At 38.9% G+C, this 26,312-nt stretch overlaps 1 protein-coding gene across 4 annotated transcripts; it reads left to right on the top strand.

Moving 5' to 3' along the window:
* The first annotated feature begins 1,973 nt into the window (after positions 1-1,973).
* C3H1orf87 (chromosome 3 C1orf87 homolog) lies at positions 1,974-22,357 on the top strand. Of its 4 annotated transcripts, XM_070746014.1 has the most exons (13): positions 1,984-2,062; positions 2,301-2,429; positions 4,143-4,351; positions 6,538-6,757; positions 8,321-8,443; positions 12,618-12,881; positions 13,788-13,885; positions 14,091-14,229; positions 16,036-16,133; positions 16,823-16,893; positions 20,640-20,674; positions 21,231-21,369; positions 22,024-22,357. In XM_070746014.1, exons 3-13 carry the CDS (start codon positions 4,245-4,247, stop codon positions 22,182-22,184), a joined length of 1,455 nt encoding a protein of 484 aa, XP_070602115.1. In that variant the 5' UTR covers positions 1,984-2,062; positions 2,301-2,429; positions 4,143-4,244; the 3' UTR covers positions 22,185-22,357. The 4 variants fall into 4 exon arrangements, with proteins under 4 accessions (XP_070602117.1, XP_070602115.1, XP_070602116.1 ...); XM_070746016.1 differs by lacking the exon at positions 2,301-2,429 and having other exon boundaries at positions 1,974-2,062; positions 4,196-4,351; XM_070746015.1 differs by lacking the exon at positions 2,301-2,429 and having other exon boundaries at positions 1,989-2,062.
* Positions 22,358-26,312: the final 3,955 nt, after the last annotated feature.

Genomic DNA, 26,312 nt, shown 5'->3' with positions numbered 1-26,312 from the left:
CCACATGCGTGGCCGTAGGAGGGGTGGCCTTGGACTTCATAAAATGGCCACTATTGGTCCTTTCGCCGCCACCAGCCCATGAAAGCTACATGGTATGAAACCATCATGTCGCAGGGTAAATTCCTATTGAAAGCCATTCTCATCCAAAAGGATTCATCATATTGCAACCATGAGTTGCCCTCATACTCGTAATGAGCACAGGAAATGAGGTCAATATATTTAGCATGGCAGAGGCCCTAGAAGGCTCCTTTTCAATCACTATTGACATGTATGTTAGAAAGGCATAAAGCCAAGAACTGAAACACTGGTCCACCTTAACTTTCTTTGGCCTGTCAGTCTTTGCTTCCTCTTCCTTGTCTTTTTTGGGAATCTCATGATTCAGAAGGGAAAATATATCTACATACTCTCCCTTCCAAATTTGTTCCCTTATCGATGGATGTAAATGAAGGCCCAGGGGGGTGGAAGACAACCCACAAGGGATGACACAGGGCCTGATGGCGTCCAGAGGATCAGGTGAGCCCACTGCAACCTGAGGGGGCCCATATCCATCCCTGCAGGTACTAAACCACTGGGTACTGAACCTGTGGCAGGTATAACTGCAGGAGCAGAAGCTGTCCATACCTGGTTGCAGGTGGCAGCAGACACGAACCCCATGGCTGGTGTAGCTGCAGCAACTGGTGTTGAGGGTATAACCACCTGGCCAAGCATGGGCAACTGTGTCTGGTGACTAGATGTACTTAGCTCACTGCAACTGTAGATGCGCTCCTAGGTGTTCTCAGGGGTGGCTCCCCTGACAAAGTCACTGTAGCTGGGGAAGATACCCCACTAAGACTCGGTTGAGACTCCAGTTCACTGGGAGGCCTGCCCAGGGAGGTTGAGGCCCTGGATGGCATGCCCCCTTGCCTGTAGACCAACCTTCAATGGTCATCCAACTCATCAAGGCGCTCAATGATCCTATACCAGAAGTGAGCAGGTAAAGTTGAGTCAAATAAAATGGTTTAAGGATTGGGGTAAAGGCTACATTCATTGATGTTCTGCCGGCGTGTCCCAACCACCTGTAATTACAGGGTAATTAGTCCAAAAAGACACACACTGCACGATAGAAGGAAAACCAAAAGTCATTATCAACAGAAAAGCAGAAAAACTCCCTTTTTAAATGTCAAAGGGATTTTCTGGTACACACAAGGCACAGGTTAAATGCAATCTAATTTCTCACCCAGTAACTGGGAAATTGAGTCCAATTCCAAAGTCCAGAAAATCCACACACAGTCTTGAACAGGGAAACAGCAAAACCACGATTTTGATGAAACTATGAATCAGATAAACTTCCACAAGGCTAAACCAGCACACTGCTCTTTTTATCTGTAGCACTAATTACAGGAGCCCCACCCAACCACAGGTGGCCTCACTTATCTCCTGTAATAATCCTTCAGTTGTTCTCTCCTATGCATCATTCTATGCATGCGTGGGTGTGTCATAAGTTCTTGTTTAGAATCCAGGGATGATAAGGATGATTGATCTTCTCTGGGCTGTCTGCCAAACTCCCTTCTTCCCTGCTACTCACGCTTCCTTCATCAGAGGAGCCTTCGTTGGGAGATTCTATCAGAAGCAAAACAGGCCTGTGGCATGTGGATGTTTTCCCCACCTCCACCTCTACATTCCTTGGGACAGGAGCAGGGCCAAAGTCAACCACAACAATTGGGATGATCTGTTCTTGATTTGCCCACACAATTCGGACTCTGCTTTTTGTTGTTGTTCTAAACCTTTGCAATCTTTGAGTTGTAGAGAAAGATTTTGCTTGCCAACAAAGTGGATAGGCAAAAAAAAAAATCATCTGTCTTTTAAGCCTTTTGATGTTGCATGCACCAGGCCTACAGTCTGCTAATCTTGATTATTTGCAATGCACGCCTCTCACTCCATTAACTATGGAATGACAAGCTCTGCCCAGCCCAGCAACTGCACACTGCGTCCTTAGTAACAGCAGTTTCCTTGCTATGGTGATTGTGAAAAGAAATTCATTTATGGTGGCTGATTGCCTGTTGCCTTTGAAGACTGCACAGAGGTGAGTGTCTCAAAACCCCAGAGGAAGAAACATATGCTTAAGGCCAGAGTGTTATTCCTTTTTCTAAGTGTGGTCTTAAGGGAACAAATGACAAACTTTCTTTAAAAGCTATCTCAAACTTAGAGAAAGTTAAATCTCTGGGAGGATGCAATTAGACCATTCCAAATAAGATAAGTGGATCCTTGTGAACTAATCTTCAAAGAGAAAAGTGAGTTAGATCTGATTGTTTCATGGACAGGAATCTTCTAGGAAATGCTGGAGCCTGGACTGGGAAGTTAACCGAAGGCAGCGGAAAATCATGAAAGCTACATGGAGTTAGATGTGTCCAAGAAGTCAACAGGAACCGAGTGAATTTCAGAGACTTTAGGTAGTTTGGTAAATTCTAATTGGTTATTTCCATGGAACTGTTCAGCATGAAAACACTGTATTAATCTAGCTGTGGTATTGGGGAGAGGAGAGAAATCTAATTATAGTAAAGCCATGTCATTGGGTAGCTGGAGGGAGTTCTTCCAGTTTTATCCACAATTATAGGAAGAAGTTAGGCATTGTGGAGACATTTCCTAGACTTTTAAAGAATTTTCTGGGAAAACTTTGCCAAGAAGTACAGTGGTACCTCTACCTAAGAACGCCTCTACTTTAGAACTTTTCTAGATAAGAACCGGGTGTTAAAGATTTTTTTGCCTCTTCTTAAGAACCATTTACTACTTAAGAACCCGAGCTTGGAAAGATTTCCCAGGAAATTTGAGAGTGGCAAGAAGGCCCGGCCAGTTTCCCGCCATTCCCCCTGGGTTTCTCCCTCTGGTGCAGTGTATGGGAGGCAGCCTCGCACCGGTTGTGTGGGAGGCACATGCTCCTCCCCGCTGTCTCAGAGTCCCTCTGGGTTTTTTTAAGCCTTAAAGTTTTGGATTTTTTTGATTCCCTTCACCTCACCGTCTTCCTTCGGCAGCAATTGTCCTCTCCTCTTCTTCCTCCTCCTCCTCCCACCCAAATTCCGAGCTTTTATTTCTTTCCTAATGGGTTTGCACACATTATTTGCTTTTACATTGATTCCTTTGGGAAAAATTGCTTCTACTTACAAACGTTTCTGCTTAAGAACCTGGTCACGGAATGAATTAAGTTCTTAAATAGAGGTACCCACTGTACAACTGAAGACAACCTGGGTTTGTAGTATTTTTCTACCGTGAAGTCTCTAGAGCTGGTTCTCCAAAGTGGTCAGTATCTACCCACAATGGTTGACAGGATTACTCAAGGGGGTGATAAATGTTTGGGGATCAAAGGGGGAATCTGTAAATATCTGGAGTCCTTAGATGGTCAATAAATGATAGAAAGACAATTGGGATCAATTAATCTTTTGAAAGCAGCCTTGAGTTGTCTCTATTATTGTTATAGTTATCACAACATAATAGAAAGTAAAGTTAAATTGTTTTCCTATAATAAATTACTGGGATTAAATGGAAAATTTGAAATTTTATAAAGGAGTCAATAAGGTGAAGAATTTGGGGATGACAACTTTCCCCATTGTTTTTTTATATATTTAATTAACTGCTGCAGATGCTACTAATTTGAAAAGTAAAAAGGAAATGATTTTTTCCCCAGACTATTAATTAACAACAAAGGGTATTTAGAAGGAAATTATGTTCTCATGTCACATTTGCAGTTACAATATTTAAATATTAAGACTGGGGAATCTTCTAAAGTTACAATCCGGTAGAGGTTTCACTAAGAGAAAGTTCCACTGAATTTAAGAGTGTTTGTAGATTCAGCTATTAAAAAATCTAATTTCAATTACATAGCAACCTGTAGATTGTTCCTTCTCAAGCTAAATCCCAATATGAACCCAACATAAATATCAAATTATTAACTAATCTTGCTATTATGTTGGAACTGGGTCAGTTGTGTGGGAAATATTTTCAGGATAAATGTATGAATATGAAAAATGAAACTTTTTACATTTGTTCCCTTAATTTACTTTCCTGGGCTCCTTTTAAGCAAGGCATTTAATTTAAAAGCTCTTCAGTCAAGCTTTTGTTATTTCATTACTGAGTTAATTGATACTCATATATTGCTAAAACATTTGCAGGACACGCCTGTCTACGTTCAGTTTCCATTTTTAAAGAAATAAACTTCTCCCAGGAAAATTACACGAAAGTGATCTTTTGGGGAGAGCAAGACAGAACTGGTAATGGCTTCAGTAAGAAACCTACCTCATGGATTTGGTGCAAATTATGAAACTGTAATAAAGATAATTGGGAGCAAATACGTCCGATGCCTTGTAGAGAAAAGTGATGGGTAAGTATAATCTCAGGGAGGTGTAATTTTGATTAGAATTCATAGCATTATGTCTTTAATTAAAATATCAAAGATGCCACTAAACATATATTGCAATTAAAATGTAATAAATGCTGATACTTGGCATTAAATTATTATTATTACCAGCATCGGGACATTTGAGAGAATTGGGAAACATTTCATTTTTTAAATTCATTGCAGGAAGTTATTTTAAATGACCAAGAATGAGGATAAATTGTTTTTTTAAATTGTTATGTCATTTATAAACCCAAAGATACTCTATATACTGTTCTGTCTGGGTGCCCCCAGACTTCAACACCAACTGGAAAAAACAGCCAGACACGCTGGTACAAACAAAGGCACTTTATAGTTTGAAAAATAAACACAGAGAAAAACCTGTTCTTCCCAACAGGCAGGCTATGAGACTTCCCAGCAGAATCCTGACGGCCAGACAATACAGCAGACTTCTTGCTGGCACACCCACCACTGTAGAGAATAAGACCCACACCTTTTCCCCCCAAGGTTTCAGTATTCAAAGTCACAAACCAGAATTCCAAGACGCCAAAGATCACAGCCAGGTCCCAGGACTCCCAAAGATAATACTCCACAAGCCAGGAAGGGTGGGTCTGCCTTTTCAGCCTTTCCAGAGAGCACCACACCCAAACCCAGCTGTTGCCTCTTTAGTGCTGAAAGTACCTGGCTAATTGTCCCCTTCGTTGTGTTGCTCTTCTCTGCCGGAGATCGCTGATTGCTTGTGCATTTTCATCTAAGGAATCCAGTCTGCTTGCTGGGGAGAGCTCCCTCTCGGGGGACTCTGGCTGTCCTCCCTCTCCCTCAGCCTCAGATTCCTCCTCCCCGTCTGCCTGAACCTCCTGTTCCTCATCCTCCCCCTCTGAGCAGGAAGCCGGCAGAGGATCAGCTGTTCCCTGAGGGGCCTCAGACAGAATCACAACATATACCAAGTCATTGACGCAAGCACAAGAAGCCAATCTGATCTTCCCCTGCTCCTGCCACCTCCACCAGTCCACCAAGATGGAAGGGTTGGGCACCACTGTTCTATTCTATTCTGTTCTATTCTATTCCATTCCATTCCATTCTATTCTATTCTATTCTATTCCTTCTTATGGATGTCATAATGAGAAACTGTGAAGGACAAACCGCTTCCTCCTTCCTTCTAAACAACAGTATTTTCCTTGTACTTTGCATACATCTCACAGGAAAGGGAGACATTCTAAGAGACAACATTTTCTTAACATTTGTATTTCAACAAAATATAATAGAATCACTGTAAGATGGTGATACAGAGGTCTAGATTTAATAAATGCAGTAAGCATCCTTAATATACAAGATCTGAAATCACACAAAAGGAAGAAATAGAAAAGAACGTTTATTGGCAAGGTTTTTCCTCCACCACCTACTATTAATCATATCCTATTGTTAAATTGACAGAGTACCATGGAGAGCACTTGCCTACAAAGTCACCAAGTGTCAGCCATAACTAGATAGTTAAAACAACTAGAATTTTTAAATACTATTGGTTATTATTCCTTATCAACTGATTGTTAAGTAGAGGAGAACCTCAATTTCAAACAATTATTCTAGCATTCATTCCTTTATCAATCCTATATATTTCTCTGTTTATTGGAAGGCATAAAACGAGACTGCTGCTACCACCATGAGGTCAAAATCTAGTCATATGCTTCCTGGTGATGACACCACATGCCTCTTAGTGGTTCAGCAACAGATAGAGATATAATTAGTTTGCTTTTTGGGAGTACATCCATTGATTACACTACTTCATTCCTGCCTAATAAACAAATGTTTCATAAAAGAAATATTTTGGATGTAAACAAGGGTGGGATTCCACTGGTTTGGACTGGTTCAGGCGAACCGGATACTCTGATGATCAGCTGGGAGTGAACTGGTTCATTGCAACGATCAGATGGGCCCACCCACTCATCCCTGGCTTTATTGACCGCACCTCAGTGTTTCTTCCCAACAGTAACGTGGAACTTAAGTTTTTATAGGAAGACTTGTTGTTGTTGTTACTGGCAGACTTATTGTTGTTGTTACTGGCAGACTTGTTGTTGTTGTTACTGGCAGAATCCAACCATTGGATGTAAATGGAGAAAAGATATAGTTACATTTCAGTGCCAAAATATATATTGAATACTTCCCACCCACAGGAAAGCAAAGGAGATTGCGAAACCTGAGGCACAGTCCATGCTCCAAACTTTACCTCTGTGTAATATAAGACAGAGAAATGGAAAATCTCCAGACTGCAATAAGCCAACTGGTCAGCAAAACAATAATGGTGCGAATTTTGACTCTCAGAACAAAGATAGAATGGAAAAATATACATCCAAACAAACAGAGACAAATGTTATCAGATCTGTGGACAACAAAGTAAGTTGTTACAACTGTTATAGTCCCTTCACTTTCTCATTCAGTTTCAGATGGGAAACAGTCTTGGGATCAGCCCTAATAATAGACCAATCTTTCATAGATGTCCTTCAGTGGGTGACCACAGAGGTAGCATGAGAGTAAATGAGGACATAGAATGTAGCAACTATGGCAGGGACATCAAACTCAAGGGCCATGGGCCAGATCCTGCCCATGGAGTGCTTAGATCTGGTGCACAAATCTGACCTGTGGGGTTCTTAGTTCTGGACCACAGGGCACCTTGGAAACAGCGAGGGACAGCCCCGCAGTGTCTCTGCTAGATAAAACTGAGGTCATGTGTCCCGAGCTCTGTTTTTGGCAGTGATGGCCTTCTACAGCCTAGTGTTGACAAAAATGGAGCCTGGAGAGGACATGGGCGGCCACCAGGGCTCCATTTTGTTGAGATTCAGCCATGATGACCTCCTGCAGCCCTCTGCCAGTGAAAATGAAGGTTTGGCTCCATTTTTGCTGGCAACGGCCTTCTGTAGCCCTTTGCCAGTGAAAATGGAGCCAAGCCTCCATTTTCACTGGCAGAGGGTTGCAGGAGGCTGTCATGGCTGAAAACTGAGCCTCAACAAGTGACATCAAGTTGGTCATGCCCACCCTGACTACATCTCTCCCAGCTCCTCAAGGTGAAACACAACCTTGATGTGTTTCAGCCCTCAATGTTTTAGCCCTCAATAAAATCAAGTTTGACATGCCTGAGCTATGGTCTTCTGTAAGATCTTGTGATATTATTGTTTCATGAGCATAATGATGTCATGATATACATATTATTTTCATGACATTTTCAAGTCACCATGTCTTATTATAAATGCTGCCACTGTTGCCTGCCCCTACTTGGGATAGTAGTCCCCAAATTCCAAGAGCCTACCTTGAGCAGACTAGATTGTGGAAGTTTGCATGAGCCGGAATAAAGCAATTGCTTAGTAGTAGAGTATGGCCAAGTTATCAATTAAGTGGTTGTTATTTTGCTTTTATTGCCATAGATGGACAGAGATGCATGTTGGACATGACAAAATACAGGACAATTTTTTTGTTAAAAATATTCTTCCTTCATTCATACACATCTCATGATTCAGACCGTCAGTTCTTTCAAATCTCTATCTAATGTGATAATAGTTTTTGTATAATGCAGGAGAATGTGTCAGTTTGTGGAAAATAAGAGCTCCCCCAGCCATAGTTCCCTGTAAGCTGAGCAGTGAGCAATGGCTCACTTAAAAATCATCATCAACTCAGAGTTTTTCAAACCTGCCCAGAAGCCGAGAGGGAAAGAGTGAGAGGGAAAGAGTGCCGCCCAGTCCCGAAGGGACTGCCGCTCAGACACTATACTTTTGCGCCCACCCCCCAAAAAAATTAGAGGGAACACTGCCCCCAGCCATAAAGATCAGCCTATACCCTTGCCATGATCATGATCTTTCATCCTTTTTTTCCCTATTAAAAGATGTTAGTATTTATACTGGTTTTGCAGAATGAAAATTGATTTTTCATTACTTCTCTCTCTTTCTTACTACCTATTCATTTAAGGAACTGAAACCACTAAATTTGCATTGTGTTACTGCACCCTGTGGAGATAAGTCTTTATCTTATATTCACTCTATCAAAAGACCATCTTTTGAAGCTCAGAATTCAAAATCATTTCAACAACAGGTAAGTAAATACAATTAAACTTTCAGTAGTTGCACTTGGTTCCTTAAGCATCTTCTAGAGAGGCAGGAATAGATCAATATATTTTACCACAGTGCTAAAACTTCCTTACTGAAGTATTATATAGAGCTTGGTTACTAAACCTAAATAGTTTAATTATAGTATGTCCGTAGGTCTTTTCCGGACTGATTTCAAAGTGTTGGCAAATTAATTTTAAGTTATATTCAGATGATATGAAGTATCACCACACGTAACTACCTTGTTTTTCTACCAGTGCTTTTTAATAGATCTTTGATCAGATGTTATGCTAAATGAAATATGTTACACTTCTACCATAAAGAAGGTCTTTTTAGTCATGGCATGTCAGTTGAAAAATCCTGGTTTTTTTATAACACTTTATGACGGTTCATAAATATATCTAATGATTCTATATAATTGGGTAGTTTGCAGAGCAACAATGTGGTATTAGTTTTATCTTCTACTGGTACTTTTGTTTGCTTTTAAAACATCTTGATCACAAATATTTATTTTTTAATATTTATTTAATATTAAAACAATAATCAATTTGATGTACTGGTTAAAGTGTACTGAGCTAGAAGAGTCGATTCTAATCTTGTCTTAAGCACAAAGCCAGATTTTGGCAAGTCATTCTCTCTTAAGCCAAGGAAGGAGGCAATGGCAAACCACTGCCAAGAAAAGTTATCAAGAAAATTGCAGGGACTTTTCTGTGTGGTTGCCTCTATCTATCTATCTATCTATCTATCTATCTATCTATCTATCTATCTATCTACCTACCTATCTATATATATATATATATATATATCTACCTACTGTATCTATCTAAGCATCTACTTAGCCATCTAGCCATCATCCCCCTCCCCCACTCTCTGTGTCATCTATCTATCTATCTATCTATCTATCTATCTATCTATCTATCTATCTATCTATCTATCTATCTATCTATCTATCTATCTCTACTTACTGTATCTATCCAGGCATCTACTTAGCCATCTAGCCATCATCCCCCTCCCCCCTCTCTGTGTCATCTATCTATCTATCTATCTATCTATCTATCTATCTATCTATCTATCTATCTATCTATCTATCTATCTCTACTTACTGTATCTATCCAGGCATCTACTTAGCCATCTAGCCATCATCCCCCTCCCCCCTCTCTGTGTCATCTATCTATCTATCTATCTATCTATCTATCTATCTATCTATCTATCTATCTATCTATCTATCTCTACTTACTGTATCTATCCAGGCATCTACTTAGCCATCTAGCCATCATCCCCCTCCCCCCTCTCTGTGTCATCTATCTATCTATCTATCTATCTATCTATCTATCTATCTATCTATCTATCTATCTATCTCTACCTACTGTATCTATCCAGGCATCTACTTAGCCATCTAGCCATCATCCCCCTCCCCCCTCTCTGCGTCATCTATCTATCTATCTATCTATCTATCTATCTATCTATCTATCTATCTATCTATCTATCTCTACCTACTGTATCTATCCAGGCATCTACTTAGCCATCTAGCCATCATCCCCCTCCCCCCTCTCTGTGTCATCTATCTATCTATCTATCTATCTATCTATCTATCTATCTATCTATCTATCTCTACTTACTGTATCTATCCAGGCATCTACTTAGCCATCTAGCCATCATCCCCCTCCCCCCTCTCTGTGTCATCTATCTATCTATCTATCTATCTATCTATCTATCTATCTATCTATCTATCTATCTATCTATCTCTACTTACTGTATCTATCCAGGCATCTACTTAGCCATCTAGCCATCATCCCCCTCCCCCCTCTCTGTGTCATCTATCTATCTATCTATCTATCTATCTATCTATCTATCTATCTATCTATCTATCTATCTCTACTTACTGTATCTATCCAGGCATCTACTTAGCCATCTAGCCATCATCCCCCTCCCCCCTCTCTGTGTCATCTATCTATCTATCTATCTATCTATCTATCTATCTATCTATCTATCTATCTATCTATCTATCTCTACTTACTGTATCTATCCAGGCATCTACTTAGCCATCTAGCCATCATCCCCCTCCCCACTCTCTGTGTCATCTATCTATCTATCTATCTATCTATCTATCTATCTATCTATCGATCTATCTATCTATCTATCTATCTATCTATCTCTACCTACTGTATCTATCCAGGCATCTACTTAGCCATCTAGCCATCATCCCCCTCCCCCCTCTCTGTGTCATCTATCTATCTATCTATCTATCTATCTATCTATCTATCTATCTATCTATCTATCTATCTATCTATCTATCTCTACTTACTGTATCTATCCAGGCATCTACTTAGCCATCTAGCCATCATCCCCCTCCCCCCTCTCTGTGTCATCTATCTATCTATCTATCTATCTATCTATCTATCTATCTATCTATCTATCTCTACCTACTGTATCTATCCAGGCATCTACTTAGCCATCTAGCCATCATCCCCCTCCCCCCTCTCTGTGTCATCTATCTATCTATCTATCTATCTATCTATCTATCTATCTATCTATCTCTACCTACTGTATCTATCCAGGCATCTACTTAGCCATCTAGCCATTATCCCCCTCCCCCCTCTCTGTGTCATCTATCTATCTATCTATCTATCTATCTATCTATCTATCTATCTATCTATCTATCTATCTATCTATTTATCTATCTCTACCTACTGTATCTATCCAGGCATCTACTTAGCCATCTAGCCATCATCCCCCTCCCCCCTCTCTGTGTCATCTATCTATCTATCTATCTATCTATCTATCTATCTATCTATCTATCTATCTATCTATCTATCTCTACTTACTGTATCTATCCAGGCATCTACTTAGCCATCTAGCCATCATCCCCCTCCCCCTCTCTGTGTCATCTATCTATCTATCTATCTATCTATCTATCTATCTATCTATCTATCTATCTATCTATCTCTACCTACTGTATCTATCCAGGCATCTACTTAGCCATCTAGCCATCATCCCCCTCCCCCCTCTCTGTGTCATCTATCTATCTATCTATCTATCTATCTATCTATCTATCTATCTATCTATCTCTACTTACTGTATCTATCCAGGCATCTACTTAGCCATCTAGCCATCATCCCCCTCCCCCCTCTCTGTGTCATCTATCTATCTATCTATCTATCTATCTATCTATCTATCTATCTATCTATCTATCTATCTATCTCTACCTACTGTATCTATCCAGGCATCTACTTAGCCATCTAGCCATCATCCCCTCCCCCCCTCTCTGTGTCATCTATCTATCTATCTATCTATCTATCTATCTATCTATCTATCTATCTATCTATCTCTACCTACTGTATCTATCCAGGCATCTACTTAGCCATCTAGCCATCATCCCCCTCCCCCCCTCTCTGTGTCATCTATCTATCTATCTATCTATCTATCTATCTATCATCTATCTATCTATCTATCTATCTATCTATCTATCTATCATCTATCTATCTATCTATCTATCTATCTATCTGTCTGTCACCTATCTATCTACCATAATCATTTATCATCTCATTTATCCAGCCACCTTTCTCACTTAAATGACTCTTATCATGAAATAAATTTAAAAATATAAAATATGAAATAAAAAACATAGCAGCCAAGTTTCATAAATAATAAATAAGGCATGGGGGAACTGAAACATCTCCCCCTGGGCATGTATAATGTATACATGGTATGCTTGTGTGTGTGTCTGTTAGTATATGGGGTTTTTTAAATCTTCAAATATTTTAAATCTAGTCGGATTGTTTATGATTTGTTCCACTTGTTGTGAGCCACCCCGAGTCTTCAGAGAGGGGCGGCATACAAATCCAAATAATAAATAATAAATAAATAAAATAAATTGTCAACAAAGACAAGAAATGGGCTCATTACACTTCTGGGTCCAGATCTGGATACAAAACCAAGTTTTAGATCCTTACAAAAGGCCATCAGGCTGGGGGGTTAGCCTAATCTCAGGTGGAATGATATTCCACAGAGTGGACCTCATGTCAGAAAAAGCCCTTCTCGAAATCCACATCAGTCAACTGACCTTATTTGATGGTGCCCACATTATGACCATCCTACTAGATTGGGTGAGAAAGATAGAAACAGTCCTGATAATAAAATAATAGTGTTTCTTTCATCAGGGTGTTCTACCAGTGTTAACAGAGACAAAGAATGAGGATGATTCTCTTCTAGTTCTGCTCAGAAAGGAATTTGAGCTGCATCCTATAAGTCTCGCTGCTTTGGCCAGCCTGAATGAAGAGCTCAAGGAGATGGATCCCAGGAAATCAGGATTTCTGTCCCTGACCCAGTTGAGCACCCTGCTTCTCAAACATGATATCCCACTACAATTACCAACCGTCAAACTGCTTTTCAAGAGGTGTTCACAAGCTAATGACCAAGAACTGGTATGCTAGTGTAAGATGTTGACTTATGTATCAAATGTATAATGTTGAATTCTTTGAAAAGGAGCTTTTTAAAGACTACCCTATTCTTTTGGCATATGGATGTCCTGGAGGAATCTTAATTTATCACCACAAATGGGATGTTGGGGAAAAACACCATGTTCTCTACTACAGTAATTGATAATAGCCAGTGGAATTGACCTCTCATAGGACTGGGTGGTTGTTTGTCAATTTAGATAGCTCTGAAGGAGGATTCAACAAATCTTCTGTGAATAAGGCTACCAAGATAGATAGATAGATAGATAGATAGATAGATAGATAGATAGATAGATAGATAGATAGATAGAGATAGACAGAGAGATTGTGTGTATGTGTATGTGTGTGTGTGTGTGTAGATACACACACATACACACAGAGAGTGTATGTACAGTATGTATGTATGTATGTATGTATGTATGTATGTATGTATGTATGTATGTATGAATGTATGTATACAGAAAGAGTGGGGAGATGGAATGGATGGATGGATGGATATTAAGGATTAGAGGCAACATGTGTCCTCAAATATCAGTTGCAAAGTTGCAAAGAGTCAAGAACATAAACTGTTATAGTATTCCTCTCCTTTGTCTTAACCATAATGATCTGGCTGATAATTATGGAAAGTCAATTAATAATAGACCATTTCTAATTTTGACCATTGGTCTGATCTAAGAGGCTTTTCTTATGTTCTGATTCCATGGATTTCAATAAATCCAGCCTCTTCAGCTATACTAAAAGTAGATATAGTTTATTAACAGATATTATTCAGTTCGACCAATAGCACTACACTACTTTCTTTTTTCTTCTGGAATTTTGAATCTCTATTTTAAAATTAGCCTTTAAAATTACGTTTCTTTATGTTTCTTCTAGATAGATTATGAAAAATTGATCCAGTTATTAACACTCCAGGCATCAAGTGAAATGCAACATACCCTTCCTGAGAAGAATCAAAATAAAAAGAATCCAAGGTTCTGTTTTAATTTTGCATATTATATTATAAATATCAATAAAAAAGCATGAGAGAGCAATCTTCTGTTTTCAGCTTCCCTTTGATTTAGCAATAGCCTAAGGCTAAGACAATAGTTTTAATATGTAAATATTAAATTTTTAATTTGTAGCTTTTCCCCCCCAAGAATGCAAGATAAGTTGTCTCTTTATACCATCACTCCTTAGCTCATGGACATCAGAAAACACATTTCTGGCACTGAAACAGATCCTAAAAGAATGCAATGGAGAGCTGGATTTTGAAAAATTAACCCAGAGTTTTCTGCAAGAAGACCAGATTTGCTCAGGCCTTCTTTCATTTCCTGAGGTAAGGGACCACCTCTTCCCAACCTCATAGGCCTAACCCATCATGCCCAGCAGAAAAAAAACCTATGTTGTGATCCCAACTGTTAAGGAGTCCCATCTGGTGGGACCCAGGAGATGAGCTTTTTCTGTCCTGGCATTCGCTCTGTGGAACATCAACCCTCATGTCGTGGTGAGATTGATCCCATCCTTCACAAAGTCCCTTAAAACAGGGATCTCTAACCTTGGCAACTTTAAGACTTGTGGATTTCAACTCCCAGAATTCCTCAGCCAGCTTTGAGGAATTCTGGGAGTTGAAGTCCACAAGTCTTAAAGTTGCCAAAGTTGGAGACCTCTGCCTTAAAACATGGTTGTGTCAACAAGCTTGAAGATGTCAAGGAAATACCGGTAGTGAATTGTAAGATAGCTACATTGCCTGAAACATTGAAGATGCTTTCTCTTTTTCTTTACGGTGTTTTTTTTTTAAATTGCAGAATGTTTTTGATGTTGTTCAATTTTTTTTGGCTTACTTTTAAATTCTATGCTGCCCAGAGTAATATTTGTGAGATGGTTGTCTATATAAATATGATATCATATAAATAAACGAATAGATAAATTTACTAGTCTATTTATATAGTTAGTACCACTAGCATAAATTTAAGTTGGGAAATTCTGCCGCTTACTTGCTTTGTCATTTTTATTAGATATTATACCGTAGTATTTTTAAAGTACTGTTTAGCGTGCATTTGTTTTTGTTTTTGGAATGCTTTAGGTTTTAGGCTTAAATATGATATGGCAGCCTAAGTGCATGTCAATACATAATTTTTTATATAATTTTACATTCGTTTTTGACCTATGTTGCATTGATAAAATAATATCAGAAATAGATTCCCCCCTTTTTTTTTTTACAAAACGGGAAAAAATACCCAACAATATAGAAATCCACTCCCCATTACAATGCCTTGCCTAGGAAGAGGTGCATAACAGAATAACAGAATACAATAACAGAGTTGGAAGGGATCTTGGAGGTCTTCTAGTCCAACCCCCTGCACGAGCTCAAAACCCTACACTATTCTGGACAAATAGCTGACTTGCAATGCATAGAATGGATGTCCAGTTTTCTGATGTAATAGGAATAGGAATCCCATATCATAGTTGGCCCTATTATTGGCAGAGTAACACAGTTGCCCAAAGGACATGAACTCTGAATTTCATGAAAAGAATGCAAACTGTCAATTTTTCAATATATTAAAAGCTTTGTTTACTTTTGCTGTCATTTTCAAGCTCAAATGCCTTAGCCCAGAGGTAGGCAAAGTTGGCTCTTCTATGACATGTGGACTTAAACTCCCAGAATTCCTGAGCCAATCATGATAGCTCAGGAATTATGGGAGTTTAAGTCCACAAGTCATAAAAGAGCCAACTTTGTCTACCCCTGCCAATCTTGGGTACTGCTACAATCTGGCTCCTTGTTTATGCTTTTCGCTATTCTTTTTTATTCCAGCGCTATCCAAAATTTCACTGTTGACTTACATGTTTCAGAATTCAATTCTCTGGGAGATTTTTGTGGCAGGTAATATTTAACTGTTACATGAGGACTATGAGAAGGTGAAATACAAAGTGGGACTAAAGCCTACTACATTGAGCAAATTCTAGCTGTTTCAATGCTTTGTGTATAAGGGGGAGTGAGTTTTGAACACCTTTTACTCTAAAACGATATGAGACATTTTCCTTTCTCAAGCATGCTGTTGTTCGGGGGGGGGGGGTGTTTATACGTAACTTTTGTTTGTTTGTAGCGTGTCAATAACATTTCATGAAAACATGTGATTTTCAGGCAGAATATATTTGCCAAAAACACAGACTAATTCTACATCCTGGGATGATGAAAACTTTGGCCAATTTATGTGACTTTGGTAGAAGAGGCAGAATGCAGTAAGTTTTAATGGAATGCTTACTTCTTTTTGTCCACAATAATTTAACACTATGTTCCTAGAGATCACAATCCTAGAAAGACTGTTTGATGTACTGGTTAAGGTGCTAGCCTAGACTAGAAATCAGGAAACTGAATTTTGGAGCAGTCACACTCTCTCACAAAGGGTTATTGTTGTGGGGAAAAATAAGAGGGCTATTAGTGAAGGAAGATTAAATTAGGTATGTTCACTACCTTGAGCTGCAAATGAAAAAAGGTGGGGTAAAAATATAAAAATAAATTCAGTCTATAGATAAGCTCTGAGCATGGCAGCATGATTGAAATAGCATAGATAAGTTCTGAACATGGCAGCATGATTGAAATAGCATAATGCATTAATTACCTGTGCATCCTCTAATATAATCTCAACTTCCATTGGGAATAAAACTCTGCCGTAATTAGGGAAATTAGAAATTTTTGAATTTTAAATTTTAGAATTTAGAATTTAAGTGACTGTGAGTTAACTGGTGTGAATGGGGCCATCCATGCTAGGCACTATTGTGTAGATGAAAAGGCTTGGAATGACATACAATAACACAAAACACCTGGGATAGAACAGATGACTTAATTCAACACAGGATTATTATTTTTTGCTATCAAACAAATCTGCTTGCATTAATTGTATTTAATTTTAATGTATTTCCACGTGCAGATGGAAACCATTTGTAGAGTTGCTGAAGAAAGTCCAAACTGGAATTAACCCTGATTTGCTTGTTTGTAAAAGTAAGGACATTAATCAAATTAATATAATAAATTTTACATTCCTGTAGATTGTTGTAATACCCCATACATTTGTTGATGATATGCTTGTTCTATTTACAAGTGCCCTGTGGATGATGTAACCTTTTCAGAACAGAAAAGTAATGATGATCCTGGTTTCATGTAAACCTTACATATATTCATATAAACTTCACTTAGAATGGGCATGATATTTTCTTTGAACTAGGAAGTGATATTTATTTTAGGAAGAAAGGTCATCATGATGTTCACTAATAATATTTCTGTGAATGCTTAAGTATGGCTATTAAACGTTTCCATATAAACAAACCTAAATAATTTATTTTTCTAAGTTAATAAAAAAATTATATTCCAATCCCTGTAATTCATTAATGTTATGTCCCTCTGGGTCTTTGTTAAGTAATGTTAATGCCAGTAGCCATTTTTGCATTGTCTTCTAAAGAGCATACAATTCGCATCACTGGATTTTTGGAAAGTTTTGTAAGGCTAAGATCTTCAGTGTTACTTAACTATGGCTGTTATTCAAGTTCACAGTCTGTGATGCCAGCTCTAAATGGCAGAACTCCAAAACCTTTAATATTCAGTCATAAGTCCTATTTTGGCCGTTGGTTGGTCTCAATATATTTACTCTCTCGTTTCACTTCCGTCCTGCTATCCTGTTGTCAGATAATTTGAGTGCTTTGACAAAACAGTTAAATATGTTCTCTCTTTTTCTAACATTTGATCATTTGTCTTGGCATAGATTCAAAGTTGCCATATAAACAGAAATTAGTAATAATTCTGCTACACAATTTTCTTCTAAATGGAGTATCTGGCAAGATAGAACTTGGACAGTTTTGTTTACTCTTAGGATTATAGTCACATTACAATTTGATCTCACAGTCTAGAACAAGTTTCAACAAGTTAGATATTTTTTTGGCCTGCATCCAATAAAACAATTTCATGCAAGAATAGATGTTTTGATGGCTTTCTTCTACAAGTACGTTCCTATGGCGGTTCTCTTTGCAATACATAAATATTGTCTCAGCTGGTACAGCCAATCTGACACGTAACCTGAATTGAATAATGCAACTTCACCCAAAGAGAAAAATCCTGTCTGGATATACCGCAAGTTAGACAGTACAGTTAATAATATCACCATTCAAGTTAACAGCATGTTTCATATATGATAGCACTCTAGGTTACAATGAATGTTTTAAAAAAAAAATCTGAAACATGAGAATTTAAGTCATTTTGTGAACATGAGAACTGCATTTGTTACAATTGCTTTTCAATATTTTATAAGTCATGGTGGAGATAGTGTCTCTCATCTAGCATGCTTTCCCCCATGTTCTGTGATGTTTGCCCTTTACTTTCTCACACTCCCTCATATAAAAAACAGAAGAATAAAGCTTCTAATGTAGTTTCCTCCAACCCAATGCCCAAAAGATATCTTAAAATTGCAATCCCATTTGTTCTAAGAATTCTGGGAATTGTAGTTTAACATGTAGATCATAGATTGAGAAAAGGTTCCAGGAGTTTATTCCCAAGAGCTGTGGGTGGCGTGGTGGTTAGAATGAAGTATTACCGGCAAACTCTGCCCACTATCAGGAGTTTGATTTTGACTGGCTCAAGGTTGACTCAGCCTTCCATCCTTCAAAGGTCAGTAAAATTAGGATCTAGATTGTTGGGGACAATATGCTGACTCTGTAAACAGATTAGAGACTGCTGTAAAGCACTGTTGAAGCGGTATATAGGTCTAGGTGCTATTGCTATTATTCCCAATGATGCTGCAGAATAATACTATCTACTGTTGTTAAACTGTTAAAGAACACCCACAAAACAACCAGTCTAAAACTACTCTCATCTTCGTTGGTTTCTCAGACCATTGCAATACATCTGTTAGGAACAATTAGAACAGTTGGGCATGTGATTTACAGACTGCTGGTAGAGAGATGGATGTGAAACATTGAGTTAGATGGTGCATTAATCTAATTATGTTTGAGAAAGCACTCTGGCATATTTAATATTCAGAGGATGACTAAATGCAAAGGTGAGCCAATTGCAATCATTGCTACAGAAACCGATCAGGATGCAACAGTTGGCCTTGAACTTTAACCATCTGGCTATAGGCAAACCAGCTGCGTTGCCAATAAGGACTGCTTTTCATTTCTGGGACTTGATTCATGCTTTTCCATAATTTAATTTTATGCTGTACAATCTGGCCTTCTATCCATAATGTCCAATCAATATGAATGACAAACTACAGGATTTAACTGAAGGATATGAAAACTGAAATGGAGAGAAATGTGGGAATGGGATTATTTTATGATGAAAAAGGGCAACTCTTACAAGGTTGACAGTTTAAGGGAGAAAAACACGAACGAGCCTCCCTAAGTAATTACAGTAGTAATTGAAGCACTATCATTGTCTCTGTAACTATACATTTGCCCTGTCTTCCCTCCTATCATTATCTTTTCATTACTCTTTTGAAAAATGGTTATTGTTTTTCCTTTTTATTAGTTCGAGTTGATTTGTCATTGAAGAGTTCTTCTTCAGGGTTTTTCTATTCTATTACATCACAGTCAGATGTATTTACATTTTCAAAAGTGGAATTAGGAAATTTGCAGGTGTCCAGACATTGTTGAACTACAAGTCCAGCATTTCAACAGCCCATGGTGTTGAAATATGAATTTCATCAACATTTCTATAAGTACAAAACAGCTCTATTTTTAATATTGTATTATTACAATCATACTTGGAATTAAGAAGTGTTCAAACTACAGTGATCCCCCGTTTATTGCATCCCCAACCATTGCGAACAGGGTACTTCGCTATTTTTCAACCCGGAAGTCAAAAATACCATCTACGCATGCGTGCCGGGCACGCATGCGTAGATGGCAGCGGCTTCCCTGGGTCTTCCCCCTCTTGCTGGCGTCAGCGAGGAGTTTCCCCACCGCCCACGCAAACTCCTCGCTGCCGCCCGCCCTTCGCCCGCCCACGCCGTTCATTCTCGCCACTTTTGAGCTGAGTCCGGGAGCGAATTCGCTCCCAGACTCAGCTCAAAAGCGCCGATAGCAAGCGGCAAGGAACGGCTTGTCTCGGCGCTTTCGAGCTGAGTCCGGTCAGCTCGAAAGCGCCGAGACAAGCCGTTCCTTGCCGCTTGCTATCGGCGGTTTTGAGCTGAGTCCGGAAGCGAATTCGCTTCCGGACTCAGCTCAAAACCGCCGATAGCAAGCGGCAAGGAACGGCTTGTCTCGGCGCTTTCGAGCTGAGTCCGGTCAGCTCGAAAGCGCCGAGACAAGCCGTTCCTTGCCGCTTGCTATCGGCGGTTTTGAGCTGAGTCCGGAAGCGAATTCGCTCCCGGACTCAGCTCGAAAGCGCCGAGAGCCAGCGCCCCCCGGACCCCCAACCCGGGTTTGGGGGGCTGCTAGGAAGCCCTCCATGCCGGCGGCAAACAGCCGCCCCGCCCCCAATCTTCGGCTCCTCGCTAGCGCTGTGGGAGTAAAAACGCCATCTGCACATGCGCAGATGGTGTTTTTACTTCCGCAGCGCTACTTCGCGAAAACCCGCTCGTTGCAGGGGGTCCTGGAACGGAACCCTCGCAACGAGCGGGGGTCTACTGTATTAGCATTTGTAGCTTCAGAAATGTCTTTCTATCACCTTTGAGAAAAGCCGATGCTTGTTAAATTGAGTCATTAAGCTACTCTTTCAACTGAATAAACAAAATCTCATAATTGTTTCCATCTTAGGAAGAAACGAGGACAAAACTGAAAATAATTCTCAGGTACTTTAAAATCCCTATTGATAAATCTACAAACTCTTAATGGAAAATTATGGATTACTTGTTATTTCATTGATTTAATTAATTTTGACACCACTTCCTATGCTAAGACGTCTTTTTCATAAAACAATAATATTGTTTATAGTTTTATTGACACAAATTGTTTAGAAATATGTGTAATATTCTCTTTCTGTATGCTACAACCTGTTTGAATTTAAAGTATAAAAAATGATATTTAAAACTCAGCATTATTTAGGACAGCCTCCCTTCAGCCTGGGGCCCTCAGGAAATATTTCAATTTTGGCCAGCTTGTTAAGCTTTTAAGATACCAATAAAGAAGGTTGAACTTGGATGTTCATAGAATCCAAAATATTTGCATCATACAAGTGACCTTGTCACAGAAAGCTACAAATTTTATATGTTGATTTTAACGAATATATTGTATATAATAATTACTAAATTTTGGGAAGAAGTGAACTAAGTACAGTTCTTCACCATAATTTTATTATGAGAGCTGACAAATGCTAAACTTCAGATAATATAACATGTTCCTTTGAAGATTAAAGAACAGTATAAACTTCAAACTGCTAATCCATGGAATTCCTATGATGCTAAAGATTTTGAAGACCAAGAGGCCTGGATAGACCGGTTCAGAAAAATGGAAAAAGCCCTTTATTTATCTGATGTCAAAAATACAGGTAAGGATGATCCCACCCAAACAAGCTTCTAGTTAACTAACATTGAAGATAGATGGCGTATTTTACTTTTTTTAACTTTCTATCTGCATAAACACAGCCGGTTGATTCAAGCAAATTTTAAACATTTCCTAGCATTAATTTCTATAATTCTAAAAATGCACAGAGGCTCAACTAGGTTGTACATATTGCCCTTGATTGTGTCATCTTATGTGCTGCCAGTTCCAGCGCTACGTTTCCATGCTGTGTATGTACCAACAAAGAGCTTCTTGGTACAAACATAGTTAATGCATGGAGGTTGATCTTATCCAGGGGGTAGAGAATCTATGGAAGAAATTTCTAGAAAGGGAAAGCGGTCTCCTCGGTCTCTGCAATCTGCATTGTAATACCCCATACATTTGTTGATTATATGCTTGTTCTATTTACAAGTGCCCTGTGGATGATGTAACCTTTTCAGAACAGAAAAGCCCATGATTGCTCTAGCAGCTGCATTCTGCACGATCTGAAGTTTCCAAACACTATTCAAAGGTAGCCCCATGTAGAGAGCACTAGACTATGCCTTGAAATTACATTGAATCTTTTCAAGGATGCCCACAATATGCTATTACATCTGATCCAAATAGGAAAATAACCTCCCTTTTTTTTTATGAACTGCAGGCAAGCTGGAAAAAGAAAAGGCCAAACGTTTGATCCATAACTACAATCAAATTTATGACCTGTGCCTTAGTCCTCTAAAAATCGATAAAGCGTTTCGGCCTTTTCATTATAGCCAAGACATGCCACTGGAACCCTTACTACAATACTTGAAGGAGCTGTAAACTCTACCAGGAAAGGGTTTTCTCATGGGTGTCTACCCACTTGTTAATTCAATACATAAACATTCCTACTTTTAATTTTCAACTGACAAAAAAATTATATATATATGCATACTGTAAAAATAAAACTCTCTTCCAAGTAATACTTTTAAATAAAGGTTTCGTTGTGGAATGTATTTGCTACAAAGTCTGGATTGTATATCACCAAATTTGACAAATTTTCAAAATTTGTTTTGGAAAACACATCTCTACGGCAAAAAAAATTACTCTTTGTGTCCTCTGTTTGCTTTGTTATTTGTAACGATAAAACTCAATTCATACTAAAAAAAAAGTAGTGAAATAGATGTAGGAATTTGTTTTGAAAATTAATTTTCCAAAGGGCATGTTCATCCAGAAGAATTTTCTACGTGAAGATTCAGATGGGTCTGCAATATATGGTAAGGCCCCAATGCTGAGAATTCAAAGTTCTGAAGGTTTTTTCACATGTGTGGCTCTCTTGATTTAGGAATAAAGTGGAGTTTCTGTAACTTAGCTCCTATTATCAAAATACAGGTAGTAATTACACTTGGATCCTTAACAAGTGGTTCATATTTGTGACAATTACAGTGTTCTGGGGATCATGTGATCACCTTTTGTGACCTTCTGACAAGCAACGTCAATGGGGAAGCCAGATTCACTTGACAACCATATTATTCATTTAACAAACACAGCAACAAAAGTTGTAAAATGGGACAAAACCCACTTAACAAATTTATTAACCTAAATTTTGGGCTCAATTGTGGTCGCAAGTCGAGGACTGCCCGCATACAAGTATTTTAGAATTAAAATGAGGATTGATGATTATAAGGATGGACAGATTTGCCTCAATAGCTGGTCTCCAGATTGTCATTTTGGCATTCTCTAGCTTACAGGGCTCTGGAGTTTGGCACCAAGACGAGCCCCAGTAGAATGTTCTAGAAGACCCCATTGTTTTACTTAAAATAGCACGAGAAAATTACTCATTGTGTTCTGAGCCCTTGCTCAAATTTTCTAAATACAGTGGTACCTCATCTTACGAACACCTCTTCTAACGAACTTTTCAAGATACGAACCCGGTGTTTAAGATTTTTTTGCCTCTTCTTCCAAACTATTTTCACCTTACGAACCCAAGCCGCTGCTGGTGGGATGAAGGGGTTTCTTTTCCCCCCCTTTTTTGAAGAAAGAAAAGGGAGGGGCAGCTTGGAGGGGGAAAGACTTTGCATTAACAAAAGTAGGAGAACAGCGTGCTTGCAGGCACTGAAAGGGTGTCTTTTGAAGAAAGAAAAGGGAGGGGCGGCTTGGAGGGGGAAAGACTTTGCAGAGAACAGTGTGCCTGCATAGGCACTGAAAGTGTCTTTTGAAGAAAGAAAAGGGAGGGGCGGCTTGAAGGGGGAAAGACTTTGCAGAGAATAGCGTGCTTGCAGAGGCACTGAAAGAGTGTCTTTTGAAAAAAGAAAAGGGAAGGGCGGCTTGGAGAGGGAAAGACTTTGCAGAGAACAGCAAAGGATGTCTTTTGAAGAAAGAAAAGGGAGGGGCGGCCTGGAGGGGGAAAGACTTTGCAGAGAACAGCGTGCTTGCAGAGGCACTGAAAGAGTGTCTTTTGAAGAAAGAAAAGGGAGGGGCACCCTCCTTGCCTTTCTTCCTTCCCACTCACCCTTTAGCCTAGCCTTGCTTTTTCCACCCTCCCCCTTTAGCTGCTCCTCCCTGCCCTCTGTTCACCTCCCTTCTAAAGTTTGGGATTTTCCTGAAGGATTTGCATGCATTATTTGCTTTTACATTGATTCCTATGGGAAACATTGTTTCCTCTTACAAACTTTTCACCTTACAAACCTCCTCCTGGAACCAATTAAGTTCGTATCATGAGGTACCACTGTACAAGTATGAAGATGTTTACTACAACTTTGATCTAGAAATGGGCCTCCAAGAAAACAAAACAAAATCTTGAAGGTTAATTTTATGTTTAAAATATGAATACTTTTGAAGATGATCTGAAAGCCTTGAAAATAAATGAGGCCATTTTCCAGAATTCATAGCACTGTGGGAAATTTGGAAAGCTTTGCTACCATGTGACAGCCACAAAGTACTAATACAGTACTGGACTAGGAAATGTGTTAATGCTTGACGCCCTGAGAAACCAGTGTTTATGTATCACATAAATGTCTCAATAAACCATATTAGATGCCTGATATAGTTGTATTATAAATTTTGAGAGTGAACTATTCTTTCCCTGTGGTTTAGATTTTATAACGCTCCTCTAAGTAAGTGAAGATTTTTCCATCTGTGTATTCTGCTTTCCCATCTGTTCTTGAAGTCTGACACTTGTGTTCAATATGTTTACAAATATAAATTTGAAAAAGGAATCCCAATAGTGAAATTATTTGCTTTCTAAAATAGAAGAAAGAATAGGCACAGAGTATGAGAGAGTGACACATTACTATAAATTTACAGAGATATTTAAATTCAGGATTAAAATAATCAAATAAAAAATAATTTTAAGTCAGTCTTATACTTCCTCTGTCATAGGTATGGCCAGGGACAATTATGAGTTGATGCTGACTTCCCAAAGTTTCAAGAAGACTAATACAGGTTCTTTTTCAAATTAAAATATGTGTAGCAATCTAATCTGTTCTATCAGCCATAGTTTTTTAGACAAGCAAAAAACTGTGGGGGAGGGATAGGGGGGTCTTGCTATGACACATGTACAGAACATGCCTTCAATCAATAACAAATGGTCATGCTATTATTTGATTTATTCAGCTCTGATTAAAATCCAAATTTAAGAAGAACTTGGGGCTTATAATATTCACTGTTTTATTCCCCAAGACCCTAAAATATAGCTCCTAGGAGCATCATTACCAATAAAATCACTTTAACGTTTGGTTTGGTGCAGTGGTTAAGATGTTATCTTAGAAATGGGAAGACCAACCTCAGCCACAGAAGCTCACTGAAGGACACCAAGTCATTCACTCTCTCCCAGATGAACCCATGTGGTTCAGATAAAATTGAAATGTCCATGTAAATTGATCCTGATTCAAGATGAGGTAAGCATACTGAAGGGCTGCAAAAAAAATTTACTACCACATTGTGGGTGTGGCTTGCCATTCATGTGACTAGATGGGAGTGGCTTGATGATCATGTGACCAGGGGTGGCTTAAAGGTCATGTGACTGGCTTAAAGGTGGCCAACTTGACATCATTCATGTCAAGGGTTTGGGTGAGGGTTAGGGTCCCTGGCCTCAAAGAGTTACAATTTCCCTATCTATTTATTATTACTGAACATCCAAAATATACTATTTAATTCTATGTATATATGCCATATGCATACATACATATTACCACATAGGTACACAAAAATATACATTATCTACTATATAAACTGTATGTGTATGCACACACACACAAAAAACATGCACCCACAGCACTTCTAAAATTATACACATTCTACCTCATTTAGTGCGATAGGAAAAACATACCCAGGGCCCAGAAGGGAAAAAAAAGAAAAAAACCTCAAACTTTTTCTACCGGTTCTGCATACCTGACCGTAGCCGTAGGAGCCCACCACTGGGTATACATCTAACAAATATATTAAGGCCTTCATGTCTAGTGTACAAGATTGCCCAGTAATTTAGCTCTTGGTTCTTCATCTCAGACTTTGGATCAAAAGCTGCTGCAGACCCCGGTCAGGGAAGAAACAGAGCAGAGACAATGTATATTACTTCTGTGCCAAGAATATGGAGAGTTCTCCTCCCCATTTCAAATATGTAGAACTCCTGCTGTTGATATAAGCCAAACATCTGCTGTGGCTTTTCAGAATTCCTCAGCAGCCGTCACACTCCTGTTCATCACCAGCATTAGGATTTAAAATAATTGCTGTGCCAAAAACACCCCTTCTGAAACATGCAAAAAAGGTCCAGTTGCATTGCATGCGTCTACTCAGGCCCTGCAGATGTTAGCGTACCCACAAATCATCTGTCCTCCCGTTTTGCAATTCAAAGATGGGTTGAAAAATAAGATACGTTGTTCCTAAAAAGTTCCACATTCTGTTTTCTCTGTCAACCGTCCCTTTTTAATGCCAATGATTCATTAGCAGCCTAATAGGCGTCTCCGGCTACAT

Source organism: Erythrolamprus reginae, chromosome 3, assembly GCF_031021105.1.
Source record: "Erythrolamprus reginae isolate rEryReg1 chromosome 3, rEryReg1.hap1, whole genome shotgun sequence".
NCBI lineage: Eukaryota > Metazoa > Chordata > Lepidosauria > Squamata > Dipsadidae > Erythrolamprus > Erythrolamprus reginae.
The sequence above is the reverse complement of the archived record's forward strand: the minus strand, read 5'-3'. Positions and strand labels throughout refer to the sequence as shown.